Raw genomic sequence first — 12007 nt, forward strand, 5'->3', positions numbered from 1 at the left:
TGCTGAAGGAGAGAAGGGAAACCTCCACCCCCTGATGTGAGATGCATACAATTGGGAGTTTTAGTGCATAGCTTTGAATGCAGCAGTCTTGTATAACTAAGCTTGTGGGGACACAGAATTCAGTCCCATTCAAAATCCTATTTTCCCTAACCTAGCTACTAACACTACCACTAATTCTAACCTTAACCCTAAACCCCCTAGAAATAGCATTTGTCCTTGTGGCGACAAACAAAATGTCCCCAGTTGGTCAAATATTTGTTGTTCGTTTACTATTTTTGTGGGGACTTCACGTCCACACACATCAAAAACAGGTAACTTGAGTCGTGTTTTTCAAACAGATTTATTAAAATTCCTTTCTTTGTGAAAGTCAACCTCTCAAGGTATTGAAGCCATTAATGCCTGGATAGGATAGTATTTCTGTCCCAAACGATTTCACTTCTAAAAAATAGAGCCTATTTAGAAAATATGACATTTCGGCTTCACTCAGTAGCATTTCCTCTTATAAATAGATGTATTTTGTCATCCTTTCCTCAATCACACCATATATACAGACCATCAGGACCACGGTACCAAAACACCAACGTTAGAACAAGGTGGTATCCATTATCTTTGTATCTGTGCCATTACAGCGTCTGACAGCTTGGGCAGCGCCATTGAAGTAGTCAATCTTCTTCTTCACGATTAGCTGATCCCTCCTAATGTGGTAGTGGTAGAGACCACTCTTTCACTTTGCAACGTTTTCACAACTGTAGACACTGGTATTGCACTGGAGATAATGAAAGTGAGGTAGAAAAGGAAAAACCAGCAGACACTAGGTGCTCCATTGAGTTCAACACCCCTGGTCTAAATGCTATATTTGTGGAAATGACACTGAGATGGACTGAATACAAAAACAGACCTGCAGTGGATTAAGTAGGAGTGGGAGCTGATTTCAGACTGGGTATATTCTTAAACAGTTTCCCCACATGTTCTCAGCCATTTACCTTGATCTTCATGGTGCTGGAGACCAGGGCTGTGAACTCTTTCTGCCTGTGGTCACTGATACCAGAGTACATGGTGGTTCCACCAGAGAGGACATTGTTGGCGTACAGGTCCTTATGGATGTCAATGTCACTTCATGATGACTTCATACCTGGGAGGGGGCGGCACAGCATCCTTATTTCAACACCAAACCCACCACCTGTGTTTGTGGCCAAAGAGTTAAATGTTCATGTCATCTGACCATAGCACCGGTTCCAATCCAAGTACCAATGTCGTTTAACAAACTCCAGGTGTTACATTTCTTGGATGACATGAAATAGATCTCTTTGTTCACGCACACCAGTGTTGGGTTTGGTGTTGAAAGAAGGATGCATAAACAGAAAATAACCCCATTCCTACTGTAAAGAAATGGTGGTGGATCATTTATGTTTTGGGGCTATTTATCTTCCACTGGTTTTGTGCTCTGGGCAATTCCATTGTTCATTCTCAAGCCAAACAAGTGTCAAGGAGTTGGCATGATGGCACAGACCGTCACTCAGGCTACATATGTCCACCCCCTGATGTGAGATGCATACAATTGGGAGTTTTAGTGCATAGCTTTGAATGCAGCAGTCTTGTATAACTAAGCTTGTGGGGACACAGAATTCAGTCCCATTCAAAATCCTATTTTCCCTAACCTAGCTACTAACACTACCACTAATGGACATGACTCCAACAGGGTTACCAGGAGGGATCAGCCAATGAAGTTGGAAGTCCAACCCAGTTGACTACATTAAAATGGTGGAAGCCCTCAATGGCGCTGCCCATGCTAATACAGCCTTTTGGCCACTAAAGGCCTCTATCATTCTCTATGGTGGTATTCCACAAAGCAGGAGCAATGTTTTTAGCTCAGCTGGCTAACTACCGTAAATATTCTGAAACACCAGATTTCCTATCCTGGTCCCAAATCTGTTTGTGCTCTGGCCAACTCCATTGTTCATTGTCAAGCCAAACGTGTTTGGTATAACAATGAGTGACAAAGAGTTTGCATGATGGCACAAACAGCCTGTCACTCAGGCTTCATATTTCCTAGTGCAGAGATGTAATAAACACACTTGTTATTAGTATGACATTCTCTCAGGACTTCTCATGCTAAACTTGAAACAGATGAGATACGAACCAGAGAAATACAAATAGTGTCTCAAAGTAAGATGGCTGACATATTGCCTCCTGCTTTGTGAATTGCCGCCCTGCGTTATCAAACATGTGACTCACTCAGCATGTAATCAATCAACAGATGAAGTAGACATGTACAGTGAACAACAGAGCATTGGGGGGCACAGAGCAACAAATAGATACATAAATACACAAAGTAGACTTTCAAGGGTGCACACTCGCACCCTTTTACACTCCAGCCTTAAATACAACATCTTACTTACACACTTACCAGGGTACATGCTCACAAACGGGGTAGGAGGATATTTTTCAGACCATGTGATCTGACAAGGTAAAACCTTTAGGGTCCAGTTAGATCCTATTACTAGGGTCCAGTTAGATCCTTTTACTATGGTCCAGTTAGATCCTTTTACTAGGGTCCAGTTAGATCCTTTTACTAGGGTCCAGTTAGATCCTTTTACTCGGGTCCAGATAGATCCTATTACTAGGGTCCAGTTAGATCCTATTACTAGGGTCCAGATAGATCCTATTACCAGGGTCCAGTTAGATCCTATTACTAGGGTCCAGTTAGATCCTATTACTAGGGTCCAGTTAGATCCTATTACTAGGGTCCAGTTAGATCCTTTTACTAGGGTCCAGTTAGATCCTTTTACTAGGGTCCAGTTAGATCCTTTTACTAGGGTCCAGATAGATCATATTACTAGGGTCCAGTTAGATCCTATTACTAGGGTCCAGTTAGATCCTATTACTAGGGTCCAGTTAGATCCTATTACTAGGGACCAGATCAGTATTTCCTTATCAGGACACGTGGTCAGATAAAACTCCTGGCCCTACATTATGTTGAATATCTTTGCTGAAGGAGAGAAGGGAAACCTCCACCCCCTGATGAGAGTTTTAGTGCATAGCTTTGAATGCAGCAGCTATAGAATACACCTTATAATTGTGCCAAGGCCACCATGAGACAGTTATTACCCAGGAGACACCAAGGGGTGCCAAAGGGAACATTGTGCCATGGCCTGGTAGTGCCAGGTTGAGCACACAGTGGGTTTGGTATTGGGGAGAAGGGTTGAGCAGCAGTGCAATAACATAGGCATATTTGCAGAAATAGTAGTATGGGTAGCTTTTCCCACCCTTCTCTCCTGAAATACCGTATCTGCGTCTTGCCAGACACCAGCATCAGTCTGAGTGGGGCATTTTCAGCATGTTGTTGATGAATCATCTCAGACTTACACCAGTCTTTGTTCTCCAAGGTCAAATCTAAATGAGGTTACAGTGGACTAGTGTTTTTTTCTTGTACACGTGCAAATGAACACACACACCTGCGCACACAAATGTGTTTCAAACACACACACACACGTACGTACATCTTAGGCTAGCGTTCATGTAGAATGGATATGGCTTTCTGTTCCCTCTCAGGCTTTAACACATAACAGACAGGATCGAAACGGCACTTTCTCCTGAGACACTCCAAAGGGTGAGTCTTAAAAGTCAATAACAGTCTTCTTCCCCTCGCCTCCATCTGCACTGATCTGACAAAAAAATGATGGGTGAAAACAACAAGGTAGGATCTAACCAAAGGATCCACTTTCAGCTGTCCATTTTCTTTTCAGACCAGTGAGAACCAAGGGAAGGAGTCGAGGCGAAGAAGCCACAAGACTTTCGAGACACACCCCAAAAGCCCTCACTCTTATGAAAACTCTGGATACTAGACAAAAACCTGCAGCTTATTCTGAAAGGTGGAATAACGTTCCAGGGAAAAAACACATTGTGAACTACCTAGAAATGGAGTAGAACAGACATTCGTCTTTGTCGTGGAGGAAACGGGCCTCATAGTCTGCTCTATACATTTCTATCTGCAATTTGTGATTGTTTTCACCCCCACGACACTAGAGGGCGCCGGTGAGGCACATGAGGACAGCCACGTGCAGAATCAGCAGGTAGCCAAGGAAGAGGTAGCGCGAGCGGGCCCGTGACGTCAGCAGCTTGGAGCAGTACAGGCTCCGCCCCCGAATCCAGCGCCTGCAGGCCAGCATCCCGCCTTTCACCTGGTTAGGAGAGGGAGGGGAGGAGAGGGAGGGGAGAGTCATTCGTCAAACAGGCATTGGTAATCATATTGGTTGCCATTGGTCATCATACATGTGATTGATGATTGGTGAGTCAAGAAGAACAGTTCTAGCCTGAGTGCCAGTCTGTTTGTGCTATCATGCCAACTCCTTGTCATGCCCAACACGTTTGCCTTGCAATGACAGTAATGGAGTTGGCCAGAGCACATAGTAGAATGAGGATGCACATGTCAAAAAACACACGTTTTAGCTTGATTCTTTTTACATTTGTTGAATTCAATATCTAAACCAGCCCCAACATTACTTCTGCCTTCCAGGGGTGCTGACAAGAGCACAAACAGATCTGGGACCAGGTAGTTCTGCATCGGTGGCGGCTGGTGCTGTTTAAGATTAGGGAGGATGTTCGTTTTTTTGTTGGTGCATGGCCTTATTTCTATTACATCATATTGGATGATGTAATTCTTATTCCATTCACCCAGCTCAATGTAACATCCATAGGTTTAGGCTACTACAAGATACTCAACTTTGCCGTATAAGAATCATGATGTTGCTACACCCTAGCCTACAAATGAAAGTTTATAACGTAGTTGCACAGGTCGAGAGACACATTTTGGTAATCAAAATGACAGACAGTGACACATTCAACGCAGCCTCGAACACTCCTGCCTGCGTTTAGCTGATCTGGGGTGTAATCATTAGTCCAAACAGTTGCAAAATGGAAAAATAACTTTTCATTGGACAAATTCAGGTAAGTCTCTCCCCATTTCATTTGCTTCCATTTTTTTATTTTTTTATTTTTTCATATTTTTTTACCGTTTTCTCCCCAATTTCGTGCTATCCAATTGGTAGTTACAGTCCTGTCTCATCGCAGCAACTCCAGTACGGACTCGGGAGAGGCGAAGGTCGATCCCTGCCGGCCAAACCCTCCCCTAACCCGGACGACGCTGGGCCAATTGTGTGCCGCCCCATGGGTCTCCCGGTCCCGACAGAGCCTGGACTCGAACCCAGAATCTCTAGTGGCACAGCTAGCATTGCGATGCAGTACCTTAGACCACTGCGCCACTCGGGAGGCCCATATTTGCTTCCATTTATTAAGAAACGTTTAGAAACAGAATCGGCGGAATGAATACACCCGATCACACAGTTCACTTTCATAGTATCCACATACAGCATCAAACACTTTCCATCTGGCATCTACAGGCTCTCCTCCTCTCACCTTTTCCCTTCGCTTGTGGACTTCAGTGCACAACAGCGGTCTGTGACCAGGTGAAAAAAAGACGTATCCAAGCCAAACCGCTACACAGCCTTCATTATTGTCACCATATTAACGTTATAGTCAACCTAGAACTAACACGTTAGTAAAGCCACAATCCAATCCATGTGTACAATCACACAAAACAGTGTACAGCAAGCAGTTTAGCAGTTACACCGACGGGCCACGGTGGCAATAAATTAATTGGATTGAGATGCAGCAAAGAAACAGACAGATTTTAATGGGTAATTTTATTATTATGCCAAATAGCTTTCCACAGGGTTGCGGACATCGACTCATTTAAGTTTTGTGAGTAACACTGACCTTGCGTGTGACCAGGGGTTCGTTGGGATTGAGGATGAGGGCCTCCCACTCCTCCTCTGTATCCAGCTGGATGCTGAAGTCTCTCTGGGTCGTCCTGGATGGACTGGAGTCAACACTGGAGAGGAAAGAGACATCCACCTTTACTACTGAGTGTGTGTGTGAATTCAATTTAAATAACTTTATTCATCCCTGCGCGGCAATTACTTTATGCATGTGCTTCTGCAACAACAACCAAAACTACCACAGCGACAACCATTCACATCATCATCAAATCATCATGAACCGTTACCAGCATAACAACTACTGACAGGTCTATTTAAAAAGCACCTGTGTCAGAAAGTATGAACATGTGCCAAAGAGAAAGGGTCTATTCTCATTGATGAGAATTAAGAATTATTTTGAAAGATTCTCGAGAGTAGGAGCTAAGGGTCTATTCTCATTGATGAGAATTAAGAATTATTTTGAAAGATTCTCGAGAGTAGGAGCTAAGGGTCTATTCTTCTTATTTCTAGAGATTCTTGAGAGGAATTGATTCTCGAGAGGTATTGATTCACGAGAGACATTACTGTAATGTAAAGGTAAGTATTTCTCACGTCTCGAACGATACCTCCGGAGTTCACGCACGACACTCACCCGACAGCTCCACCCCTCTAAGCAGGACAGTGTAAACAGCATTTTCAATGTATAGTTTAATGAGTTTTCACCTGAAACTGCAGTAACAGCCTGCTACATTCTGAAATGATCGCTGTATATTTAAGAAAGTGATGCTCAACAGTGTTTTTCCTCCCTTGGCTGCTCTGAGCCAACATCCAGACAAGAAGCTGATCAACTCACTAGGGGATTTATCAAAAGTATTCATTCGCAATTTTGCATTTACCACATATAATAACTTCCACGATGTTGATAAAATGAAGCCTGGTTTGTTCAAAGGTGACTTTAATACGCTGAAACTATCCTTTTCGTATAAGAGGGGTAAACGTTAATGTTTGATATGCTAACGTTACTAGCTAGCATAGCTGACTAGCTGTATTACATTTACATTTTAGCCAACTTTTTCTACCCAGAGCGACTTACATGAGCAATTAGGGTTAAGGGCACACTTGCAGATTTCTTTTACCTAGTCGGCTCTGGGATTCGAACCAGCAAACGCTCGGTTACCTGCACAACGCCCTTAAACGCTGGGCTACCTGTTGCAAGCTACATCTTGCAAGCTAAGTTTAGCTAATACGCGTAAGAACAAGAAAAAAATTAACTTTAATTGTCTGCAGATGCTTGTGAATTGTTGCATTATTCAAGAGTGTAATACGGTTTGGTTGCATTATTCAAGAGCGTAGTTAATATGTTTTAGAGGAAAAGTTGCTCGCATTGTTGAATAGTTTGAAAGTTTACTGGCTAGTCAGTGGCTACTGCCATACTGATATTTACAGTAAACTTGGAGCTGCAGAGCAACAATGTCACGTTGCCAGCCTCAACGAAAGGTAAGGCAAGCTTGTAACGTAAATTGAAAAGTTGATGTACATATTATGTAAATTGTAATCTTGTCATGCTGCCTCTCCTTAAATATTTGTCAATGAGAATAGCCTCTAAGTGAATTTGTGCGTGTCTATTACACCATGCCCAAACTGGGCACATGCGCCAAAATCGATTTTGTCCCGCCACACGATCACGATACACAGGTTGAAATATCAAAACAAACTCTGAACCAATTATATTAATATTGGGACAGGTCGAAAAGCATTAAACATTTATGGCAATTTATCTAGCTAGCTAGCAGTTACTAGCTAATTTGTCCTATTTAGCTAGCTTTCTGTTGCTAGCTAATTTGTCCTGGGATATAAACGTTGAGTTGTTATTTTACCTGAAATGCACAAGGTCCTCTACTCCGACAATTTACAATTATAATTTATAATTGGCTCATTCATCCCCCTCCTCTCCCCTGTAACTATTCCCCAGGTCGTTGCTGCAAATGAGAACGTGTTCTCAGTCAACTTACCTGGTAAAATAACGGTAAAATAAATAAATAAATAAAAATTAATCCACACATAAAACGGTCAACCGAATCATTTCTAGTCATCTATCCTCATTTCAGGCTTTTTCTTCTTTGGACTTTATATGGCGATTGGCATCTAACTTTCATAATAAGATGTATTACCACAACCAACCGACTGACCTCAGTTCATCTTTCAATCACCCACATGAGGAGATGGCACGTGGGTATATGCTTCTAAAAGCCAATGAGGAGATGGGAGAGGCAGGACTTGCATTGCGTTCAGCATCACAAATAGAAGCAACTTCTATTTTAGCGCCTGGCAACGCAGACGCTCTTTGGCGCGCGAGCAGTGTGGGTGCAATGATTGAATAACATTATTATTTTGCAACGCTCACGCACTCGTCCGGTTTGGGTAGCGTGTTAGAGTGTGAGAGAGAGAGACACACACTCTGTCTCTATGTTATTAATGGTAAAATTAAAGTTTATTAGCTACATTTCCTGCCGTCTCCCCTAATGTCAGTGATGGTGTTGACATTGAAGGCTGTAGTGAACGTTGAGAATGCTGTGAGGCCAGACTGCTGTTTGGCATGACAATGAGTTGGCATGGTAACTCAAACAGACTGGCACCCACACGTAGTGTGAGAATAGCTGTGTGTGTGTGTGTCCAGTTGTGGCAAAATCTTTACCTATCCCAGTACTACAGAATACATATTATCATCATCCTCCTCCTCAGACCAGACCCCTCCCCTAGGCATGTCTCAACCCTGCATTAGTGTGTGTGTGTGTGCGTGTCACCTCTTGGCTCTGTCCTCAGCCAGTCCCAGAGCTTCCTCAGCTGCTTCCCTCCTGGTCCTCTCTTCAGCCAGACTCTCACTTAGCTGAACCACGCTCTGCTCCACCTCCACCAGCCTGGAACACACACACAATGTAGTCATTCTGACACGCCCTGTCATGCCAAACAGTCTGGCATCACGGTATTCTCAATGTTCACTATGAAACCGTATTTATGAGCGGTCACTGATTGGTTGTTGATATATATGAAGACTGGCAGACTGTTTGGCTTGACACTGACAGCAATGGTTGGCAAGAGCACAAACAGATCTGGAAACAGGCTGACCATGCATGGACACAGAGCGAGAGAAAGAAAGGGAGAGAAAGAAAGTGAGAACATAAGAGAGAGAGAGCAAAACATACCAAGAAAGTGAGAGAGCGAGACAGACAGAGAGAGAGAGAGAGAGAGTTTGAGAGAGAGACAGACGAAGGGACAGAGAGTCACCTGGTCCTGAGCTCGCCGGCCTCCAGTGCTTCCATGTCTACCACAGCACTGCTCCTCTCCTGGGGAGCTCCTGGAGCCACTTCTACAGACACCGCCCCCTGCTGGACGGGAGAGACAACAGCAGGACATTTGAGCTGATTCACTTCAGTAGGATGAGCATGTGTCCAACGTTATATGCAAACATACATATAGTAACCTACTGACACAGAGCACAGCCAGGCTACTATTCATTAAAACACACACGGACAAGGATACACACAGTCAGACACAGATACCAGACAAACACACACAAACACACTATAGTCATTCAGACACCAGACAAGCCTGAGACACACACACGACTTTCTACCTTTGCAAGGCCCTGGTGGTGCTGGTTAGGCAGGGCCTGGTTCTCCAGCCAATAGCAGCGGTTCTGGGTGTCTCTCAGCGTCTGAGACACTGCCCTCAGCTGGGCCGACACACCCCCTTTCTCCTCCACCAACTGCTGCAGCTGAGATAGGGAGATGAGGAGAGGACAGAGGAGCGGTTGGGAGGAGAGAAGATTTGTGTTGAGTATGGTGAACTTAGTAGAAAATTATTCAATACCTGTGCGTTGGTTTCTGTGTTCAGCACTTTGGTTGCTGAGCTGATTTGGGTCGTTTTGTGAGTGCGTGCGTGTGTGTTCAGTACCTTGGCGTTGAGCTGCTGGCAGTGCAGATCTCTCTGCTGGATCTCATAAAGGCAGCGCTGCAGGTGACTCTGCAGCTGAGTTCTCTCTGCCTGGGGCTGGGTCAGTGACGGGTCATCAGACACATCCTTTCCCACCAGGGCCATGGTCTCCTTCCTCTCCCCAGCCAGACGCTGGCACTCAGACTGCAGCCTGCTACTCTCAGACCTGGGGAGGAACAGAGGTCAGAGGTCATTGCCTCAACACTTGAGTGAGCCACTGGTGGACCCAGTCAGTAGTGTGGTTTATTCAGTGGTCTCTGTTTAGTAGCGGACAATCAATCTATTTGTATGGCTGCAGTAAGCAGTGAACCACAACTGGGCAAAACAAGGAACACACATGGAGGCGTGGGTCAGGGGAGATTCCAATTCCACTTCAAACGCAGTCAATATAAGAGGCGTATTGAAAATAGATGTGCCTTTTTTTCCCCAATTCTCTAACTGAAATGGAATTGAGCCCTGCTTTGTATTGGAGATGGGGTTGGCAGGAGATCTAGCAGCTGAAGGGGATTGTCATCACGAGACAACTCATATAGTGCTTGACCATGGGGACCTGCCAGGGCATGTGAGCGAGTGGGGGTTGGGAGGGCTCTGTGTGGGTGGGGAGACAACCTGAAGGGACACAATGAGGACAGATGAATGGGCTGTCACCTGCTGGTGAGCTAAACACTTTTTCTGGTGCAGCAACAGTTTCCACTGTGGTAACTAGATGCCATCTGTTGCGTAACAATTACATCATTTGCAATTTTTTGTGTGAAATGTGAAGCGGGGCCTTTGTTCACCATTTACACTCAGGGGAATTGGCATATTTGAACAGGGCCAAATAATAATTTCTCTAACAGAAAATAATATGAGAAGCATAGGCCTATGTACAATCATGGTAGAAGTTGAAAGGGAACACCCAACATTTCATCTGACAAGATAAACTTGTTAATTTTATGTGATTTTTACATTTACTCTACTTTTCGCAGCATCTGTATACATTTGATAACATGATAACAATATTCACGCAACATTTGGGGTAATTGCAACATAAGACAATAAAATGACAAGGGTTTGAGTGAGAGGTCTGACTGGTGTCTCCATGAGGCCTCACACCTCTCCAAACTGTGGGTTTGAGTGAGAGGTCTGACTGGTGTCTCCAAGAGGCCACACACCTCTCCAAACTATGCATAGTTCCTAAGTAATTTCAATACATGTATCACTCAACGAAAGAGCCTTCAAGCTGTGCAATTGAGGAAGTTACATAATAAAAATAAAATAAAGGTTAAGTAAATACAAAAATATATATAAAAATGAAACTTAAAAGTGAAGCAAGCACAGTGGTAGTTTTTTGTTTGGAACACAGCCCTGCATCCCCACCATTACTGTCTAGGTCAGGTGGGCATGCTCATTCTATTGCCAACAAGACTAGCCAAGTTCTAAAAAACGATTATACGGCGTTAGGATTTCCCAAGGCACTTCAGAGAAACACACACATTTTGATGAGCAAAGAATGGAGTGGTGAGGGCATTCAGGTGCGTGTTCCACTGCAACTTCTCTTCACAATAAAGCAAACATTCTGTTTAGATCAACCCAGGGTATGATGGGTTGTAATTCTACATCAATCATAGAGATCATACATTTCCATACTGTGAATTTAGAAATGTGAAGTGCACATTTGGACTCCCGTGTGTGTGGTTTGCTTGTATTACATCAAAGACATATTTATTATAATCCTCGACGTCTCATCTTTCAGAACACATTGAGTGCTTTCGAGCATTGACCTCACCAATGTGCAAAAGTAACCCAATTGGCAGAAGTAATACAATTTAATGGCCAACTCAAATCTTTGTAGGTTCAGTTAGGATCTTACCTCAGTTCAGCCAGCTCTGCCTGGTACCCGCTGACTTCTGTTTCAGTCTGCAGTTTGAAGGCCTGTGCCTGCTGCAAGGCGCTCTGCAGCTCATCCACCCTCTGTCTCGTCTCCTTCAATAGACAAAACAAACCACTAGAGACACAACAACAACGCACATTGAGGAGACTCATTTGAACACTTCACAAAAAAACTGCATTCCTGCGACACAACCAAATTGTCATGCTTGCACACACCAAAGCCATGACAGGTAGATTAGCTATTTTACTGGTCCCCTGCATGCTGTCAGGAAGTTCACACACCAAAGCCATGACAGGTAGATTAGCTTTTTGACTGGTCCCCTGCATGCTGTCAGGAAGTTCACACACCAAAGCCATGACAGGTAGATTAGCTTTTTGACTGGTCC

General features: G+C 44.0%; 1 protein-coding gene across 7 annotated transcripts in view; it reads right to left on the reverse strand.

The window, feature by feature from the left end:
- Window positions 1–321: 321 nt before the first annotated feature.
- LOC139563219 (golgin subfamily B member 1-like) overlaps window positions 322–12007 on the reverse strand; it is a 48845-nt gene continuing 37159 nt past the window's right edge. For 4 of the 7 annotated variants that reach the window (XM_071381629.1, XM_071381628.1, XM_071381630.1 and 1 more), the window contains 7 exons: window positions 11602–11714; window positions 9711–9915; window positions 9391–9531; window positions 9042–9142; window positions 8561–8674; window positions 5776–5890; window positions 322–4181 (listed from right to left, as the gene is read on the reverse strand). In XM_071381629.1, the coding sequence (XP_071237730.1) occupies window positions 4023–4181; window positions 5776–5890; window positions 8561–8674; window positions 9042–9142; window positions 9391–9531; window positions 9711–9915; window positions 11602–11714 (948 nt within the window). In that variant the 3' untranslated portion in view covers window positions 322–4022. The remainder of the gene's footprint in view (window positions 4182–5775; window positions 5891–8560; window positions 8675–9041; window positions 9143–9390; window positions 9532–9710; window positions 9916–11601; window positions 11715–12007) is intronic. The other 3 variants (XM_071381631.1, XM_071381626.1, XM_071381627.1) reach the window with 2 other exon arrangements.

The sequence above is a fragment of the Salvelinus alpinus genome, chromosome 33 (genome assembly GCF_045679555.1).
Source record: "Salvelinus alpinus chromosome 33, SLU_Salpinus.1, whole genome shotgun sequence".
NCBI classification, from domain to species: Eukaryota; Metazoa; Chordata; class Actinopteri; order Salmoniformes; family Salmonidae; genus Salvelinus; species Salvelinus alpinus.